Below are 21,625 nucleotides of genomic sequence, written 5' to 3'. Positions count from 1 at the left end.
CCCCAAGGTCCGTGGGCTGTGCCAGCTGCCGCTTAGGGGGGCGGCCTCTGCGTTGCGGCGTGGCAACCTCGACAGGCTGTTGCAGATCCAAATGGGCTGGTTTGAGGCGGTCCGCCGTGAAAACCTGCTCCCTGCCTCCAATGTCCAAAATAAAAGTGGATCCGTTATTCCGTATGACTCGGAACGGTCCCTTATATGGTCGTTGCAATGGCGCCCGAGGTGTGCCCCTGCGAACGAAAACAAACTTACAGTCCCGTAGTTCCTTGGGCTGGCAGGATGGGGCTTGACCGTGCCGTGAGGTGGGAATCGGGGCCAAGGCGCCAAGCTTCTCGCGCAGTCTTTGTAGGACTGCTGGGGGTTGTTCCCCTTGGTCCCGAAGGGCAGGTATGAAATCCCCGGGGACAACTAGTGGCGCCCCGTATACAAGCTCAGCTGACGAAGTGCGGAGGTCTTCTTTGGGGGGCAGTGCGTATGCCGAGCAGGACCCAAGGCAGCTCGTCAACCCAGTTAGGACCCTTCAGGCGGGCCATCAAGGCCGATTTCAGATGGCGGTGAAAACGTTCCACCAACCCGTTTGATTGAGGATGGTAGGCCGTGGTGGTGTGCAGCTGCGTCCCTAGCAGGTTCGCTAATGCAGCCCAGAGACTGGAAGTGAATTGGGTGCCTCTGTCTGAAGTGATGTGGGCCGGAACGCCAAAACGTGAGACCCAAGTTGTGAGCAGCGCCCGGGCGCAGGAATCAGTTGTGATGTCAGCCAGGGGGGTTGCCTCAGGCCACCTCGTGAACCGGTCCACGATGGTAAGGAGGTACCGGGCTCCTCTTGAAACCGGCAGAGGGCCCACGAGGTCGATGTGTATGTGGTCGAACCTCCTACGGGTAGGCTCGAACTGCTGTGGTGGGACCTTGGTGTGTTGCTGGATTTTCGACGTCTGGCAGTGCAGACAAGTCCTGGCCCAATCACTGACCTGTTTGCGCAGGCCATGCCAGACAAACTTGCTGGCGACCAGTCAGACAGTAGATCTGATGGACGGGTGCGCCAACCCATGTACCGAGTCAAAAACGCGTCTCCGCCAGGCTGCAGGGACTATAGGGCGGGGCTGACCAGTCGCAACGTCGCAAAGTAGGGTCCGCTGACCTGGACCAACCAAGAAATCTCGGAGCTGCAGACCCGAAACTGCGGTTCTGTAGCTGGGCAGTTCGTCGTCGGCTTGCTGTGCGTCAGCTAGGGCCGTGTAGTCGACACCCAAGGATAGGTTGTGGATGGTTGGTCTGGAAAGTGCATCAGCAACGACATTATCCTTTCCGGAGACATGTTGGATGTCAGTTGTGAACTCGGAAATGTAGGATAAATGTCTCTGCTGACGAGCTGACCAGGGATCGGAGACTTTGGAGAAGGCAAAGGACAGAGGCTTATGATCGGTGAAAGCGGTGAAAGGCCTGCCTTCTAGAAAGTATCGGAAATGCCGGACCGCCAGATACAGTGCTAGAAGTTCCTGATCAAAAGCGCTGTACTTCAGTGCGGGCGGTCTAAGGTGCTTGCTGAAAAATGCCAAGGGTTGCCAGTGGCCTTCGAGTAGCTGTTCCAGTACCCCACCCACTGCGGTGTTGGACGCGTCTACCGTGAGGGCAGTCGGGACATCAATCCTGGGGTGTACCAGCATCGTGGCGTCTGCCAGGGCGTCTTTGGCCTTAACGAAAGCAGCCGCAGCCTCGTCAGTCCAGGTGATGTCCTTGCCCTTACCAGCCAGCAGCGAGAACAGAGGGCGCATGATACGGGCTGCTGCAGGGATGAAACGATGGTAAAAGTTGACCATCCCAAGGAATTCCTGTAGGCCTTTGACTGTGTTGGGGCGGGCAAAATGGCGGATAGCATCCACCTTGGCGGGTAGGGGTGTTGCCCCGTCGCTGGTGATTTTGTGGCCGAGGAAATCGATAGAGTCAAGTCCGAATTGGCACTTGGACAGGTTAATCGTGAGGCCGAAATCGCGGAGGCGGGAATACAGCTGGCGGAGGTGGGAAAGGTGTTCCTGGCGGTTACGGCTGGCGATCAGTATGTCGTCCAAGTAAATGAACACGAAGTCCAGGTCTCGGCCTACCGCGTCCATCAGCCGCTGGAAGGTCTGCGTGGCGTTCTTAAGGCCGAACGGCATCCAAAGGAATTTGAACAGGCCGAATGGGGTGATAATCGCAGTTTTGGGGACGTCATCCGGATGGACCGGGATTTGGTGGTATCCCCTAACGAGGTCCACTTTGGAAAAGATGCGGGCCCCGTGTAAGTTCGCTGCGAAGTCCTGGATGTGAGGGATGGGATAGCGGTCCGGGGTGGTGGCGTCATTCAGCCTGCGGTAGTCGCCGCAGGGCCTCCACCCTCCGGTGGCTTTGGGGACCATGTGCAGGGGGGAGGCCCAGGGGCTGTCTGACCTGCGAACAATCCCCAGCTCCTCCATGTGACGGAACTCTTCCTTTGCCAGGCGGAGCTTGTCTGGAGGTAATCGTCGTGCTCGGGCATGAAGGGGTGGCCCTGTGGTAATGATGTGGTGTCGTACCCCGTGTGTGGGCCTAGAATTTGTAAACGAAGGTGCCAAAATCGATGGGAATTCGGCTAGGAGCTTGGCGAAATCGTCGCCAGAAAGGGAAATGGAGTCCAGGCGCGGGGCTGGTGGGCTGATTTCTCCCAGGGGATAGGTCCGGAGAGTGCTAGAGTGGACTAACCGCTTCCTTCACAGGTCGACTAACAGGTTGTGGGCCCGAAGGAAATCGGCTCCTAGGAGTGGTCAGGCGACGGTAGCAAGGGTAAAGGTCCAGGTAAAACGGCTGCCGCCAAAGTGTAATTGAAGCGTACGGGTGCTGGAAGACCGTATCGTTGTACCGTTGGCGGCATTGAGTAGAGGACCTGGTGGCCTGTCACAAGTGTCGCGGCCTGTCGGGGGCAAAATACTGACCTCCGCTCCAGTATCAACGAGGAAACGCCGTCCAGATTTCTTGTCCTGAACGAAGAGGAGGCTCTGTTGGTGGCCAGCCGCCGTAGCCATCAGCGGCGGCTGGCCCTGGCGTTTCCCTGAAACTTGCAGGGTGGGCGGCATCAACGGGCCTCCGCACCCCACCTCTGATGGTAGAAGCACAGCTGGTCACCCGTGTCGTCGTCTGCGTTCCTGGGGCGTGGCTGCTCGGTTGCTGGGGCCGGGCGAGGCGGGCGTTGGGCTCGCGGCCTGGTGATTTGACTGACGGACAAACCGCTCTCGCGCTTGGCCCTCCACAGGACATCTGCCCGGGCGGCCACCTCACGGGGGTTGCTGAAGTCGGCGTCAGCTAACAACAAGTGGATGTCATCGGGGAGTCGTTCGAGGAAGGCCTGTTCGAACATCAGGCATGGCTTGTGTCCCTCGGCCAATGCCAGCACCTCATTCATTAGGGCGGATGGGGATCTGTCCCCCAGGCCATCCAGATGAAGCAGGCGGGCGGCACGCTCACGATGGGAGAGGCTGAAGGTCCGGATCAAAAGGTCTTTGAAAACCGGGTACTTATCTTCCTCCGGAGGCGACTGGATGAAGTCTCCAACCTGGGCGGCTGTCTCCTGGTCCAGAGAGCTAACCACATGGTAGTACTTCGTGGAGTCGGAGGTGATTTGCCGAAGGTGGAACTGCGCTTCGGCCTGGTCAAACCAGACGCTGGGCCGAAGTGTCCAAAAGGTGGGCAGCTTGAGGGCCACTGCGTTGGCTGCTGCGCTGTCGTCCATTTCGCGGGTCCAAAAGCCGTTTGGACCGTCGGGGTCACCAATGTAGCGGTTGCTACCGTGGAATAAAACAAGACTCTACTCGGAGGATTGCCAAACAGAACTGGTTTATTTTCCCGCCTTGCGCGGGCCCTTTAAGGGAGAATGTTCCCGCCCAAAACAACCGGCAATGACGTAAGTCCTACGTCATCAGGACTTTCCCGCGCGCGGGTTCTCCCCGTCGCTCGGCAAGACGAGGCCCGCCGCCATCTTGGGCCTCGTCGCTCCGACGCCGCGCAACCCGACTGCCGAGCCGGTTCGCCCGACTAGACGGTGAGTCGCCACAGATCTATATTTGCCATCTTTGGAAATTAATACAATAAAATATCTTGAATACAGCGACACATGACCCATGCGTAATTTCTCTTGCTTAGAGTTATCCCTTGCTCTCCAAGTATCATTTTGTAAGATCTACACCATACTCACAGCAGACCAGTATATCCTCCATAAGGTATTCGTGCCTAGAACTGCTGATAGCTCTCCAGAAATTGTCTATGTCAGGTTTTATATAATTATATCATAACCTCTACCTTCATATTCTATGCTCTGGAAATAAGGCCCATTTTATAAGCATTGCTGATTACTTTTCAAGTCTGTTCATTTCATAATGCAGATCTTTCAGATCTCCATGGCTTTTCACTTTTCACTATACAAAAGGCAACTCTATTCTACAATTTTAGAATCAAAATGGATGTCCTCCACTTTGCCTACATTGAAATCCACTTTCCCCAGCTCCATTAAAGCACATTTGCTTCTTCAGTAACTCCAGTAATTCAATCAACATCTCTTAAAATACCACTTTTCATATCATCAGCAAACTTCAAAATGGTATTTTACTTTACCATTCACGTCAATTATAAATGTGGAGAATAGCTGCAGCTTTAGTACAGATTCTTGAAAGGCACCATCAGTCAACCCATGAGGAAATTTGCTCACTTACGTGCCACCTGATAGCACTGTAAGCAACACCTTTTATCACTTTTGATGGAAGGTAGACTGAATAGGAAATAATTAGGATTGAATTTGTCCTGCTTTTTGTGGACATAACAATTATCCACTTGTCTGGTTGATAGACACCAGTGCTGTAACTGCCAGAATGGCTCGGCTGGAGGCATAGTTCCTTCTGGGGCACTTTAGTACCACATCTGAAATGTCAAGTCCTATAAGCCTTTGTCGAATCCAGTCTTCTGTCCCTTGATATAGAGTCAGAAGATTGTACAGCATGGAAATAGGCCATTCAGCCCAACTCATGGTAGAGCATGGAAACAGCCCATTCAGCCCAACTTGTCCACACTGACCAATGGGCACCCTTCCATATTAACCACATCACCTAGCACTTGGTCCATAGCTTTCTACAACTAAGCAATACATATGCTCGTTTAGACACTTCTTAAATGCTGTCAGCAACCCAGCTTCAACCACCCTCTCCGGCAGTGCACACCAGGTACTCACCATTCTCTGGGTGAAGAAGGTCCCCCTCATATCTTCCTTCTTACCCTAAATCTATGTCCTCGAGTCTTATCTACCTCTAGTATGGGGACAAGTTTCCTGCAGTCTACCTTATTCTATCCTTCATTATTTTATATACCTCAGTCATGCCCCCTCTTAACATGGAGAGAACTGTGGAGTGTGCTGTGTAGTGAACTAAACTGGCTCCTGTATTGCATCACAGAAGGAAACAGAAATGGATCATCCAACCTGCACTTCCTCTGGAGAAGGATGCAGATGTTTCAGCTGTGCCACTGTGGAGAATGGAGCCTCTCTGGCCAATGTTGAATTATCCACTATTCACGTGGATTTATCAGGGCCACAAACCTTGATTTAGAGATTAATAGAATTATACAGCACAGAAGCATACTGACCAAGACACCTAATTAGTCCCATTTTTCTTCATTTGGTCCATGTCCCTCTAAACCTTACCTATTCATGTACCTGTCCAAATGTCTTTAAATATCTCTGCCACCTCCTTTGGCAGCTCATTCTATATAGCCACCACCCTGTGTGTGAGAAACTTGTCCCACAAATCCCCTTTAAGTCTTTCTCCTCTCACCTGAAATCCATGCCCTCTAGTTTTCGACTCCCCTACCCTGGGAAAAAGACTATCTCCCCTACCTCTACCCTTCATAACTTTATAAACCTCTACAAGTTCACCCCTCAGCCTCTTTTGCTCTGAGAAAACAAGTCCTAGTTTATCCAATCTCTGCTTGCATCTCAAGCCCTCCAGTGCCCGTAACACCCTTGGGAATCTTTGCTGCACCCTCTCCAGCTTAATCACCTTCATTTGATTCTGAGACCATTTAGTTCTGTCTAATGCATACCCTTTTATTTATTGTTAGCATACATATAATTGCATCTTCACCAGATTGACACTTTACGATAGGTATGCTTGATGCTGCTCCTGGCATGGCTGCCTGATTCCTCATTGAACCAGGGCTGTTCCCGTTGCTTGATTGTAATATCAGAGCGAAGTAAATACTGAGGCATGAGGTCACAAACAGCACTTCAATACCATTCTACTAGTGGTCCACAGCACCTCAAGTTCTGAGCTGCCAGCTCTACTCTTGAGTCAATCCCATGTCAGAAAATAAGATAGAGGATGCCCTTGGTGTAACAACAAATTTTGTCCCATGAGACTACATCAGACTAAATCACTGTGAAGAAATCAGAGGCACACTGGCCTTCATCAGTCAGGGCATTGAGTATAGGAGCTGGGCAGTTAGACAAGATGTTGGTGAGGCTGCACTTGGCGTGGTCATATAGGAAAGATGTTATTAAACTTGAAAGAGTGCAGAAAAGATTTACCAGGATGTTGCCTGAATTTGGGGGCCTGAGTTACAAGGAGAGGTTGCGTAGACTAGGGCTTTATTCCCTGGAACGTAGGAGATTGAGGGGTGACCTGACAGAGCTACACAAGATCATGAGGGGGCATAGACAAGGTGAAAGCACATAGTCTTTTCCCCAGGGAGGGGGTGTAAAAACAAGAGGGCATAGGTTCAAGATCAGAGGTGAGAGATTTAAAAGGGGGCATCGGGGCAGCTTCTTCACACAAAGGGTGATGCATATTTGGAATGAGCTGCCAGAAATAGTGGCTGAGGCTGGCTCATTAGCAATATTATAAGTACATGCATAGGAGAGGTTTAGAGGGCCATGGGCAAATGTGGGCAGATGGGACAAGCTCCCTGGGCAACTCAGTTGGCATGGAAGAGTTGGGCCGAAGGGCCTGTTTCCATGCTGTACTACCCCATGGCTCAATCTCTCTGACCAGTATACACTGTACTTCCATTAACTGTGGGACTGTCCTGTTGGTGGGCAAGGACGTACCCAGGGATTGTGGAGGTAAATCTGACATATTGGCTGCAAGGTTTGGTCTGGTGCTTAGACTGTAATGCTGTCACTTGTCTGTCCAGTCTACAGGACAACTCTCCTAATTTAGACACCAGTCTCCAGATATTTGTGAGAAGCACTTTGCAAGTCAACTGGACTAGAAGTGATTGTGCCATGTCTTTATATGGTGCCCAAGTTGATGACTGGTCTGGCCTGGTCAGTTCCATTCTTATTGTGTTTTAATGTAGATGCTGTGATATACATAGAACAGTACAGCACAATATAGGCTCTTCGGCCCACAATGTTGTGTCAACATTTAAACCTCGCCTGACTATTTAACCCCTTCCTCCCACATATCCCCCTATTTTAAATTCCTCCATATGCTTATCGAGTAATCTCTTGAATTTGACCAAAGTACCCATCTTCACCACCACCCCAAGCATAGCATGCCATGCCCCAACCACTCTCTGGGTAAAAAACATTCCTCTGATATCTCCCTTGAATTTCCCACCCATTACCTTAAAGCCATGCCCTCTTGTATTGAGCATTGATGCCCTGGGAAAGAGGCGCTGGCTGTCCACTCTATCTATTCCTCTTAATATTTTGTACACCTCTATCATGTCTCCTCTCATCCTCCTTATCTCCAAAGAGTAAAGCCTTAGCTCCTTTAGTCTCTCCTCATAATCCATACTTTCTAAACCAGGCAGCATCCTGGTAAACTCCTCTGCACCCTTTCCAACAGTTCCACATCTTTCCTATAATGAGGCGACCAGAGCCGGACACAGTACTCTTAAGTGTGGTCTAACCAGAGTTTTGTAGAGCTGCATCATGAACTCGATCCCACGACTTATGAATGCTAACATCCCATAAGCTTTCTTAACTACCCTATCCCCCTGTGAAACAACTTTTAGGGATCTGTGGATATGGTCCCCAGATCCCTCTACTCCCCCACACTACCAAGAATCCTGCCATTAATGTTGTACTCCGCCTTGGAGTTTGTCCTTCCAAAGTGTACCACCTCACACTTCTCAGGATCTTATCTTATCTTATCTTGAACTCCATCTCCTACTTCTCAGCCCATCCCTGCATCCTATCAATGTCCCTCTGCAATCTTCGACAATCCTCTACACTATCTACAACACCACCAACCTCTGTGTCGTCTGCAAACTTGCCAACCCACCCTTCTACCCCCGCATCCAAGTCATTAATAAAAACATGAGCTACCCTCCAGTCCTCCGGCACCGTACCCGTGGCTAAGGAGATTTTAAGGATATTTATTAATGACTTTAATGAGGGGGTGGAAGGGTGGGTTAGCAAGTTTGCAGATGACACAAAAATCGGTGGTGTTGTGGATAGTGTGGAGGGCTGTCGAAGCTTACAGAGGGATATTTGATAGGATGCAGAGCAGGGCTGACAAGTGGCAGATGGAGTTCAATCCAGAGAAGTGTGAGGTAGTACACTTTGGAAGGACAAACTCCAAGGCGGAGTACAAGGTAAATGGCAGGATTCTAGGCAGTGTAGAGGAGCAGAGGGATCTGGGGGTTCATATCCACAGATCACTGAAAGTCACCTCACAGGTAGATAGGGTAGTTAAGAAAGCTTATGGGATGTTAGCTTTCATAAGGCATTGGAAAGGGTGCAGAGGAGATTTACCAGGATGTTGCCTGGATTGGAGAGTATGGATTATGAGGAGAGACTAAGGAAGCTAGGGCTTTACTCATTGGAGAGAAGGAGGATGAGGAGAGACATGATAGAGGTATACAAAATATTAAGAGGAATAGATAGAGTGGACAGCCAGCGCCTCTTTCCCAGGGCACCAATGCTCAACACAAGAGGACATGACTTTAAGGTAATGGGTGGGAAGTTCAAGGGAGATGTCAGAGGGAGGTTTTTCACCCAGAGAGTGGTTGGTGCATGGAATGCGCTGCCTGGGATGGTGGTGGAGGCTGATACATTGGTCAAGTTCAAGAAATTGTTAGATAAGCATATGGAGGAATTTAAGATAGAGGGATATGTGGGAGGAAGGGGTTAGATAGTCTTAGGTGTGGTTTGAAGGGCGGCACAACATGGTGGGCCGAACGGCCTGTATTGTGCTGTATTGTCTATGGTTCTATGGTTTAAATATATCTGCCAGGGCCCCTGCAATTTCTATACTAGTCTCTCTCAAATACCGAGGAAATATCAGGCCCGGGGGATTTATCTACCTTTATTCCAAGGTTATTACGGGAAGCAAGGGAAGAGATTGCTGCGCCTTCGGTAACGATCTTTGCGTCCTCACTGGCCACAGGAATAGTGCCAGATAATTGGAGGGTGGCAAATGTTGTTCCTTTGCTTAAGAAGTAGGGATAACCCTGGGAATTACAGGCCAGTGAGTCTTACTTCAGTGGTGGGCAAAATACTGGAGAAGATTCTTAGAGACAGGATTTATGGGCATCTGGAGAAGCATAGGCTGATTAGGGACAGTCAGCATGGCTTTGTGAGTGGCAGGTCGGGCCTCAGGAGCCTGATTGAATTCTTTGAGGATGTGACAAAGCACATTGATGAAGGTAGAGCAGTGGATGTGGTGTACATGGATTTAGAACCATAGAACAATACAGCACAATACAGGCCATTCGGCCCACCATGTTGTGCCGCCCTTCAAACCACACCTAAGACTATCTAACCCCTTCCTCCCACATATCCCTCTATCTTAAATTCCTCCATATGCTTATCTAACAATCTCTTGAACTTGTCCAATGTATCTGCCTCCACCACCACCACCCCAGGCAGCGCATTCCATGCACCAACCACTCTCTGGGTGAAAAATCTCCCTCTGACATCTCCCTTGAACTTCCCACCCATTACCTTAAAGCCATGTCCTCTTGTTCTGAGCATTGGCACCCTGGGAAAGAGGCGCTGGCTGTCCACTCTATCTATTCTTCTCAATATCTTGTATACCTCTATCATGTCTCCCCTTATCCTCCTCTCTAATGAGAACAGGCCTAGCTCCCTTAGCCTCTCCTCATAATCCATACTCTCTAATCCAGGCAGCATCCTGGTAAATCTCCTCTGCACCATTTCCAACACCTCCACATCCTTCCTATAATGAGGTGACCAGAACTGGACACAGTAATCTAAGTGTGGCCTAACCAGAGTTTTGTAAAGCTGCATCATCACTTTTCGGCTCTTAAACTCGATCCCCCGACTTATGAAAGCTAACATCCCATAAGCTTTCTTAACTACCCTATCTACCTATGAGGCGACTTTCAGTGATCTGTGGATATGAACCCCCAGATCCCTCTGCTCCTCCACACTACCCAGAATCCTGCCACTTACCTTGTACTCCACCTTGGAGTTTGTCCTTCCAAAGTGTACAACCTCACACTTCTCTGGATTGAACGCCATCTGCCACTTGTCAACCCAGCTCTGCATCCTATCAATATCCCTCTGCAAGCTTCGACAGCCCTCCACACTATCCACAACACCACCAATCTTTGTGTCATCTGCAAACTTGCTAACTCACCCTTCCACCCCCTCATCTAAGTCGTTAATAAATATCACAAAAAGTAGAGGTCCCAGAACCGATCCTTGTGGGACACCACTAGTCACAGCCCTCCAATCCGAATGCACTCCCTCCATCACAACCCTCTGTTTTCTACAGGCAAGACAATTCTGAATCCACATGGCCAAGCCTCCCTGGATCCCTTGGCCTCTGACCTTCTGAAGAAGCCTACCATGTGGAATCTTGTGAAACGCCTTACTAAAATCCATGTAGGCCACATCCACTGCACTACCCTCATCAATCTTCCTGGTCACTTCCTCAAAGAACCCTATCAGGTTTGTGAGGCAAGATCTTCCCTTCACAAATCCATGCTGGCTGTCCCTAATCAGTCCATGATTCTCTAAATGCTCATAGATCCTATCTCTTAGAATCCTTTCTAATAGCTTGCCTACCACAGACGTAAGGCTCACCGGCCTGTAATTCCCTGGAATATCCCTACTACCTTTTTTGAATAAGGGGACAACATTCACCACCCTCCAATCCTCTGATACCATCCTCGTGGTCAACGAGGACTCAAAGATCCTAACCAACAGTTCATCAACCTCCTCCCTCGCCTCACAAAGCAGCCTGGGAATATTCCTTCAGGCCCCGGGGACTTATCTGTCCTAATATTTTCTAACAACTCCAACACATCCTCTCTCTTCATATCTACATACTCTAGAACATTACCCTCACCAACACTGTCCTCAGCATCATCAAGACCCCTCTCCTTGGTGAATACTGAAGAGAAGTATTCATTGAGAACCTCACCCACTTCCACAGCTTCCAGGCACATCCTCCCACCTTTGTCTTTAATTGGACCTACCTATACCCTAGCCATCCTTCTGCTCTTTACGTACGAGAAAAAAGCCTTGGGATTCTCCTTAATCCTACTTGCCAAAGCCTTTTCATGTCCCCTTCTCGCTTTCCTCAGCTCTTTCTTAAGTTCCTTCCTTGTTACTCCATATTCCTCACGAGCCCTGTCCGATCCTTGCTGCTTACACCTTATGTATGCTGCCTTCTTCTTCCTAACTAGTTGTTCCACCTCTCTCATCACCCACGGTTCCTTCACCCTACCATTCCTTCTCTGCCTCACCGGGACAAATTTATCCGTTACATACTGCAAAAGATCCCTGAACATCGATCATATGTCCATAGTACATTTCCCTTCAAAAATGTCATCCCAATTTAGTAAGGTTTGGACGTTTGATAAGGTTCCTCATGGAAGGTTCATTCAGAAAGTCAGGATGCAAGGGATCCAGGGAAACTTGGCTGTGTGGATTCAGAATTGGCTTGCCCATAGAAAACGAGAGTGGTGGTAGATGGAGCGTATTCTGCCTGGAGGTCCGTCACCAGTGGTGTTGAGGAGGTGACCAGGAAGATTTTTATAAATGACTTGGATAAGGATGTGGAAGGGTGGGTTAGTAAGTATGCAGATGACACCAAGGTTGATGGTGTTGTGGATAGTGTAGCATGTTGCTGTAGGTTACAACAGGACATTGATAGGATGCAGAACTAGGCTGAGAAGTGGCAGATGGAGTTCAACCTGGAAAAGTGAGAAGTGATATACTTTGGAAGAATGAATTTGAAGTCAGAATACATGATTAATGGCAGGACTCTTAGCAGTGTGGAGGAACAGAGGGATCTTGAGGTCCACGTCCATAGATCTTTGCCGCGCAGGTCGATAGGGTTGTTAAGAAGGCGTATGGTGTGTTGGCCTTCATTAGTCAGGGTATTGAGTTCAAGAGCTGCGAGGTGATGTTGCAGCTCTATAAAACTCTGGTCAGACCACACTTGGAGTATTCAGTTTTGGTCACCTCATTATCACGTATTATTGGTCAAATCACGTAGATGCCACGGCCAAGAAAGCTCAACAGCGCCTCTACTTCCTCAGGAGGCTAGCTAAAGAAATTTGGTTTGTCGCCTTTGACTCTCAACAACTTTTACCAATGCACCATAGAAAGCATCCTATCTGGATGTATCACGGCTTGGTATGGTAACTGCTTTGCCCAGGACCGCAAGAAACTGCAAAGAGTTGTGGACACAGCCCAGCGCATCACGGACACCAGCCTCCCCTCCTTGGACTCTGTCTTTACCTCTCGCTGTCTTGGTGAAGCAGCCAGCATAATCAAAGACCCCACCCACCTGGGACATTCTCTCTTCTCTCCTCTTCCATCGAGTAAAAGATTACAGGAGCCTGAGGGCACGTACCACCAGACTTAAGGACAGCTTCTACCCCACTGTGATAAGAATATTGAACGGTTCCCTTATACAATGAGATGGACTATGACCTCACGATCTACCTTCTTGTGACCTTGCACCTTATTGCACTGCACTTTCCCTGTAGCTGTGACACTTTACTCTGTACTGTTATTGTTTTTACCTGTACTACATCAATGCACTCTGTACTAACTCAATGTAACTGCACTGTGTAATGCATTGACCTGTACGATCGGTTTGTGAGACAAGCTTTTCACTGCACCTCAGTACAAGTGACAATAATAAATCAATACCAATAGCAATAGTTCACAAGTGTATTTCCAGATTACTCATGGCTACCTTCACAGCACATAAGCATTGTTTTTATTTATTTCTTCAACATAGAGTGGGCGAAACTGTCTCAGCCAGCATCTACTGCCAATTCCTAACTGCCTCTGAACTTAATGGCCATGCAGGTCATTACATACGGCAGCTGAGGATTGACCAGATTGCTGTGCGTCCAAGGTCACACATGGCTAAAGTATGGGAAGCAGAGTTCCATCACTAAAGAACATCAGGTAGTTTCTTAAAAATTTTTTTAAATTTATTTATTTACAGCGTGGTAACAGGCCCTTCCGGCCAACGAGTCCACGCTGCCCACTTTAAAACCCAAATTAACCTACCCATACGTCTTTGCAATGTGGGAGGAAGCTGGAGCACCCGGAGGAAACCCACGCAGACACGGGAGAACGTACAAACTCCTTACAGACAGTGACAGGAATTGAACCCCGATTACTGGCGCGGTAATAGTGTCGCACTAACCGCTACGCTACCGTGCTGCATAATAATGATTATGATAATGAACAGTGATGATAATCCAGTAGTTTCAAAATCACCATTATGTATAAAGGACATGACTCATGGATGTCATAAAAGAGAATTACGTATGAGTATTCCTGCCTCATGTCAAATAGCAAAGATATTCTCCATGGAGGCAGAGGGATAGTTCACCATCTTGGGTTGAGACCCTGCATCGGGACTCAACCCAAAATGTCGACTATGCCTCTGCCTCCACAGATGCTGTCTGACCCACTGAATTCCTCCACCAGTTTGGTTTTTAGCTCAGGATTCCAGCATCTGCAGTCGCTTATGTCAAGATATTCTGATGGGCTGAGTTCTTGCATGCAAAACAGGTATAAACTGCAGCCTCTGATCAGTGAACAGTATTTAACTTTTCATTAATCATTCCTAGAGGCAATGTCAATTTTGTTACTTAAGTGAAAGTCAGAACATCAAACAGAGGAAACCGATATCAGAGAGAAGATTTATAGAATTATACAGCACCGAAACAGGGCCAAACTCATCCATGTCGGCCAAGCTACCTATCTAAGCTAGTCCCTTTTGTTGCATTTGGCCTATATCACTCTAAACCTTTCCTGTCCACGTACCTGTCCAAGTGTCTTTTATATGCTCTAATTATTCCCACCTCAACCACTTCCTCTGGCAGCTTGTTCCATATACCCACCTCCCACTGTCTTAAAAATCTGACTCTCAGGTCCCCATTAAATCCAACCCCACTCACCTTAAAACTATGCCCTCTAGTTTTAGACTCCCCTACCCTGGGAAAAAGACTGTGACCATCCATCCTACATCTGCCTCTCACAACAGTGGAGCATGGAATGGCCTATTCCTGCCTCCATGTCTTTATGTTTCCATCAGCTGGAGGTAAAATGACACCTAATTAATCAACAAACTGCACGTTACATCATAAAACAGTGCAGCACAGTTCGGGCCCTTCAGCCTACAATGTTGTGTCGAGCTATATGAACACCTCCTCCATGATCAATCTAATCCTTCCCTCCTGCACAGCCCATAACCCTCCATTTTTCTTACTTCCATGTGCCTATCTAAGAACTTTTTAAATGTCCCTATGGTATCAGCCTCTACCACCACCCCCGGCAGTGCATTCCAGGCACCCACCACTCTCTGTGTAAAGAATCTACCTCTGACATCTCCCCTGAACATTCCTCCTCTGACCTTAAGCAGATGTCCTCTGGTATTGGCCATTGCCACCCCGGGGAAAAGTGCTGGCTGTCCACTCCACCTACGCCTCTCATAGTCTTATACACCTCTATCAAGTTGCTTCTCATCCTGTGTTGTTCCAAAGAGAAAAGCCCTAGCTTCAGTCAACCTTTCCTCAGTTAGAAGCAATGACACGGGTAATATTCCAGGCCTGCACGGAGTGGGATCGTCTGCGGAGCTAGTTGCTCAGGGTCAGTACACCTGCAGCGAACAGCCAGGTCTCGAGTTCCTCTAGCTCAGAGTTGTTGGGCTGCAGTGCGAGTTAGAGACCTACTGAGCACTGAGTAATAGGGGAAGAGGAATAAATTTTTGAAAACAATACAATCACTCCTCAGAGAAAAGTACAGACACAGAAATGGAACAAACAGCATGGAAGGGAGGGGGTGCAGTGGGGGGGGAAGGAGATTTTGTAACCTTAGACAACCTTCTTCACTGTCCACTGCACCACCAATTTTGTGTTTACGATGCTGGGACCTTGGCTGTAATATATAAATAACTTGAATGAGACTTCAACCATGGAATTGAATTTAGGAGCCAAGAGGTAATGCTGCAGCTATATAGGTCCCTGGTCAGACCTCACTTGGAATACTGTGCTCAGTTCTGGTCACCTCACTACAGGAAGGATGTGGAAGCCATAGAAAGGGTGCAGAGGAGATTTACAAGGATGCTGCCTGGATTGCAGAGCATGCCTTATGAAAGCAGGTTGAGGGAACTCGGCCTTTTCTCCTTGGAGCGACGGAGGATGAAGGGGGACCTGATAGAGGTGTATAACATGATGAGAGGCATTGATCCAGTAGATAGTCAGACGCTTTTTCCTAGAGCTGAAATAGTTGCCACAAGAGGACATAGGTTTAAGCTGCTGGGAAGTAGGTATAGGGGAGATGTCAGGGGTAAGTTTTTTACTCAGAGAGTGGTGAGTGCGTGGAATGGGCTGCCGGCAATGGTGGTGGAGGCAGATACGATAGGGTCTTTTAAGAGACTTTTGGATAGGTACATGGAGCTGAGAAAAATAGAGGGCTATGGGTCTCTAAGGTAGGGACATGTTCGGCACAGCTTTGTGGGCCAAAGGGCCTGAATTGTGCTGTAGGTTTTCTATGTTTCTATGAGAACGTAGGTTCTCTAAATAGTAAGTATGCAGATGACATGAAAATTGCTGGAGTTGTTGATAGTGAAGAATATCGTTTAAAGATACAGCAGGAAATAGATCAGCTGGAAAGTTGGGTGGAGTGGTGGCAGATGGAATTTAACCACAAGATGACAAGAATGATCCCAGGAATGAAAGCCTTAACACGAGGAGCACTTGACGTCTCTGGGCTTGTACTCGATGCAGGGGATGAGGGGGGAACCTCATTGAAACTTACTGTAAACTGAAACGCCTGGATAGAGTGGAAATGGAGAGGACGTTTTCATTCGGATCCGAGGGCACGGCCTCAGAATAAAGGGGTGTTTCCTTTAAGACTGAGATGAGGAGGAATTTCTTCAGCCACAGGGTGGTGAATCTGCAGAATTTGTTGCCACAGAGGGCTGTGGAGGCCAAGACACTGGTGTATTTAAGACAGAGATTCATAGGTTCTTTATTGTAAGGGGTTTAAGGATTACAGGGAGGAGGTGCGAGAAAGGGGTTAAAAAAATCAGCCATGATTGAATGGCGGAGCAGACTCGATGGGCCGAATGGCCTAATTCTGCTCCTATATCTTATGTTCTTAATCCAGACAAGTGTGGGTAATACACTTTGAGATGTCAAGTTCTGGTAGGCCAGAGAAAATAGAACATAGAACCTTACAGCACAGTACAGGCCCTTCGGCCATGACGTTGTGCCGAAATTTAATCCTGCTCTAAAATTGATCTAGCCCTTCCCCCCCACATAGCACCACCATCCCCACCCCCCCCCATTCCTCTATCATTCATGTGTCTATCTAAAGAGTCCTCTTAAATTCTTAAATGTCCCTATGTATCTGTCCCCACCTCTGCTGGCAGTGCATTCCATGCACCAACCACTCTCTGTGTAAAAGACTTACCCATGAACACCCCCTTATATTTTCCTCCAATCACCTTAAAATGATGACCCCTCATGTTAGCCATTGTCGTACTGGGAAAAAGTCTCTGACTGTCTACTCGATCTATGCCCTTATCATCTTGTACACCTCTATCGAATCACCTCTCATCCTGTGTTGCTCCAAAGAGAAAAACCCAAGCTCACTCAACGTATACTCATAAGGCATGCTCTCCAATCCAGACAACATCCTGGTAAATCTCCTCTGCACCCTCTCTAAAGCTTCCACATCCTTCCTATAATGAGGTGACCAGAAATGAACACTATACTCCAAGTGTGGTCTAACCAGAGTTCTATAAAGCTGCAACATCACCTCGCAGCTCTTGAAGTCAACACCCCGACTAATGAAGACCAACAATCCATAACATCTTCTTAACAACCGTATTGACCTGTGTGGGAATCTTGAGGGATCTATGGACGTGGACACCAAGATCCCTCTGTTCCTCCATACTGCTAAGAGTCCTGCCATTAACCCTTGCATTCTGCCTTCAAATTTGATCTCCCGTAGGGTATCACTTCACACATTGGTTGAACTTCTCCTGCCACTTCTCAGCCCAGGTCTGCATTCTATCAATATCCTGTTGTAATCTACAGCAAATTTCTACGCCATCCACAACACCACCAGCCTTCGTGTCATCAGTAAACTTACTAACCCAACCTTCCACATCCTCATCCAAGTCACTTATAAAAATCGCAAAGAGCAAGGGACCCAGAATAGATCCCTGCAGAACACCACTGGTCACCGACCAGTGAAGATGGCGTATGACAGGCTGATATGCTAGGGCGTGTCGACGTGAGAAAAGAGGATGCGCTGGAGGCAGAATACACTCTATCTACCACCTTTGAGGACTTTTTTTCTTTGAGGATGTGAACAAGCACATGATGAAGGAGAGCAGTGGATATACTGTACATGGATTTTAGTAAGGCATTTGATAAGATTCAGCATGGAAGGCTTATTCAGAAAGTCAGGAGGCAAGGGATCCAGGGAAATTTGGCTGTGTGGATTCAGAATTGCCTCACCCATAGAAGACAGAGGGTGGTGGTAAACGGAGTGTATTCTGCCTCCAGCGCATCCTCTTTCCTCACGTCGACATGCCCCGCAGAGCGCATCAGTCTGTCATACGCCATCCTCACAAACGTCAAGGTCTCTCTCTCTGCTGAATACTGAAGCAAAGTATTCATTAAGGACCTCCCTACCTCTTCCGACTCCAGGCACATGCTTCCTCTTTTAATCCTGATCGGTCCTAACCCTCACTCTGGTCATCCTCTTATTCTTTACATGCATGTAGAATGCCTTGGGTTTTCCTTGATTCCACTCACCAAGGACTTATCATGCCCCCTTCTAGCTCTCCCAAGTTCATTCTTAAGCTCCCTCCTGGCTATCTTGTAACTCTCCAGAGCCCTGTCTGATCCATACTTTCTAAACCTTAGGTAAGCTTCCTTCTTCCTCTTGACAAGATATCTACGTCTCTTGTCAACCACGGTTCCTTCACTGTACCATCCTTACCCTGCCTCAATGGGACAAACTTATCCAGAGCCCCATGCAAGTATTCCTTAAAGAACCTTCACATTTCCACTGTACACTTCCCTAAGAACACCTGTTCCCAATTTACGCTCCTAAGATCCTGCCTAATAGCATCATAATTCACCCTCCCCCAGTTAAATGCTTTCCCATATTGTCTGCTCCTATCCTTCTCCAAGGCTATGGTAAAGGGTCAAGAAGTTATGGTCACTATCTCCAAAATGCTCTCCCATCGAGAGATCTGAAACCTGATGAGGTTCACTGCCTAGTACCAGGTCCAGTATGACCTCTCTAGTTGGCCTGTCCACATACTGTGTCAGGAATCCTTCCTGTACACACCGAACAAACTCTGCCCCATCTATCCCCTTTACACTAAGGAGGTGCCAATCAATATTAGGGAAGTTGAAATCACCCATGACCAACCCTGTTGTTTTTGCACCTCACCAAAATCTGCTCTCCCGATCTGCTCCTCAGCGTCTCTACTGCTATTGGGGGGCGGGTGGGGGGCGGTTCTGTAGAATACTCCCAATAGAGTGATCACTCCCTTCCTGTTTCTGACTTCCACCCACAATGTGAAGTACTTTTGGAACATTGATACATGGAGACATCTTGGGGTGCAAGTTCATAGCTCGCTGCAAGTGATGACATGGGTGGATAGGGTAGTGAAAAAGGCATTTGTTGTACTCAATGAGTCAGTCTATGAAGGAAGCACAAATATTGGCATGTCATGTTGCAGCTGTACAAAACACTGATGTATTGTGCACTGTCTTGTTGCCACACTACAGGAAGGATGTGGTAGGAATAGAGAGAATGCAGATTCAGTGAGACGTTACCAGCAATGGAAGGCTGTAGTTAAAAGGAGAGATTGGCTGGTTTATTTGAAATGTGACTTATAGAGATTCATAAGGTTATGAGGGACATGGCTAGATAGATAGCCAGGAATCTTTTCCCATGGCAGGGGAGCCTAGAACTGGAGGACCCAGGTTTAAGGTGAGAGGGAAGAAATTTAAATGAGATCTGAGGGGTAAGTTTTTCCACATATAGGGTGGTGAATATCTGGAACGATGCCAGGGGAAGTGGCAGAGGCAGATACAATTACAATATTTAAAAGGCATTGGACAGGTGCGTAGATAGGAAAGGCGTCGAGGGATGCAGGCCTAACGCAGGCAAGTGGGATTAGTGTAGATACGCATCACAGTCAGCATGGACGAGGTGGGATGAAAGGGCCCGTTTCTGTGCTGTACAGTTCTATGACCTATGAAGACTTCAGTAGTTCAAGGTGGCAGCTCACCAGCACTTCTCAAGAAGAAAGGATGGGACAATAAATGCATGCAATGTCCAAATCCTTGGAAAGGAATAAGTAAGTTTCAAATTTTAGAGGAAGCTGAAATGGATTACATAACTGGGCTAGAGATTAGAACGTTGATGTACTGATTCAGAGACTATGTTTAGAGATAATGAGTTCTGCATCCAAGGTAAGCCAAAGGAGAAACTTCAGGGGGTTGCACCTGAAATGAACTACAAGACAGATTCACTTTACTGATATTAAAAGCATCATAAAACAAAACCCTTTGTGCAGCAATGTAACTATATCAGGTTTAAAAATTTAGGTGGTGGTAACCACTGGGTAATAGGGCTATTCCATGCACTGCATGTGTCTCACACTGTGTTTTGGATCATATCTTAAGGTTCGAGGTTCAAATACATTGACAGTCTGTGGATACTCATTGGATAGGCTGCTAAAAATTCAACAGGGAAAACATCTAGATCAGAACTAGAAACCCACATATTTGGAGAGAGTAGGAACGTGGCAGATAAACATTTTGACACTACAGCAGTTCTGTTACTGGACCAGTAGTCCTAGAGGATCAGTTCAATCCCACCACGGCAGTTCGTTCCCTTCAGAAGTTTAAAATATGAAATAAAAAATCTAGTTTTGGAAAAGTGATAAGGAAGCTATAGGAGTGACTTTAAAACTGATCAGGTTCACTGATCTATGCTTGTTTTATGCATGGGTGCAAGTCCAAGAAAAACATGACTGAGTCTTAAGCGAAAAACAAACGACTGCAGGGACTCAGTGGGGTCAAACAGCATCTGTGGGGGAGGCAGGGGCGGAGAGGAAATGATCGATATTTCAGATTGAGACCCTGCATCAAGAATCTGTCTCCAATAATTGACTCTTAACTGCTCTCTGAAACAGCACCATAAGACATCCAGTTTGCATCAAACCATCATCATGGTTGAAGAGCCCATCAAATGGAGACGATAATAAATGCTAATCTTAGCACCAGTGACATGTCGTGTGGGAAATACATTTAATGCAAAATCTAAATCTCCTTTCTCCAACTATTTAAATATCTACGGAACAAAAGATATTGCAGTATAGCCATCAAGCAGATAAGTACAGTACTTACATCTGTTTCTTGATGTAGTCTTTGAGCAGCTTTTTGTCCATAGTGTACAGCTCTGCACTGCTCTGATTGTCATAGTAATAGATGATATCACCACCAAATTTTGGCCTGTACAATCCATCATTGCCGTCAGTGTTTGCATTGTAAGTGTAATGGTAGTCAAAGTGAGCTAGAACAAGGAAATTAACTCTGTTAAATATTCGGTTCAACAAGCTGGGAAATCACCATTTTTGCAGTGTGGATGATGCAGCGTGGGCTTTTTAAGTTATGGAAAGATAGTACATTATTTAAGAGTGGTTTACTTTTACCATCAGCTTTGAACAGAATAAAGCAGAATATCAGGTTCAGAAGATTAATTAAACCACTGAAAAAGTTGTGCTGTTTGGTTCTAATGTCTGTCATATGTCTCATCAGCTCTTTCCTTCCACCAAGCAGGTCCAGACTGTATTGTACTGATCTGATCTGCAATTCTTTTCAAACCACCAAAGTCATCAGTTCATCTCAGAACAATTAGCAGTCTCCATGAAGTAAAATAACCATTCAATTTGTGTCAGAAGCAGCCAAATTTCTTACAAAGGGGTGAATGCCCTGTGCAATGCAATGCCAAGCAGCACAATCCACAAGTTCAGGCACTCACTGCAACTTGTCCACAAAATACCAATTCTGTCCACCAAGCCTGTTTTAGAAAGGCGACCAGAGGATTGATGAGAGCAGGGTGGTAGACCTCTATATGGACTTTAGC

The 21,625-nt window shown here is 47.5% G+C and overlaps 1 protein-coding gene across 4 annotated transcripts in view; it reads right to left on the bottom strand.

Moving 5' to 3' along the window:
- LOC127570067 (la-related protein 1-like) overlaps positions 1-21,625 on the bottom strand; it is a 210,005-nt gene that overhangs the window by 60,792 nt on the left and 127,588 nt on the right. For all 4 annotated transcript variants that reach the window (XM_052015316.1, XM_052015317.1, XM_052015318.1 and 1 more), the window contains one exon: positions 20,887-21,052. In XM_052015316.1, the coding sequence (XP_051871276.1) occupies positions 20,887-21,052 (166 nt within the window). The remainder of the gene's footprint in view (positions 1-20,886; positions 21,053-21,625) is intronic.

The sequence above is a fragment of the Pristis pectinata genome, chromosome 4 (assembly GCF_009764475.1).
Source record: "Pristis pectinata isolate sPriPec2 chromosome 4, sPriPec2.1.pri, whole genome shotgun sequence".
Classification (NCBI taxonomy): domain Eukaryota; kingdom Metazoa; phylum Chordata; class Chondrichthyes; order Rhinopristiformes; family Pristidae; genus Pristis; species Pristis pectinata.
This window is presented reverse-complemented; position numbering and strand designations above follow the sequence as displayed.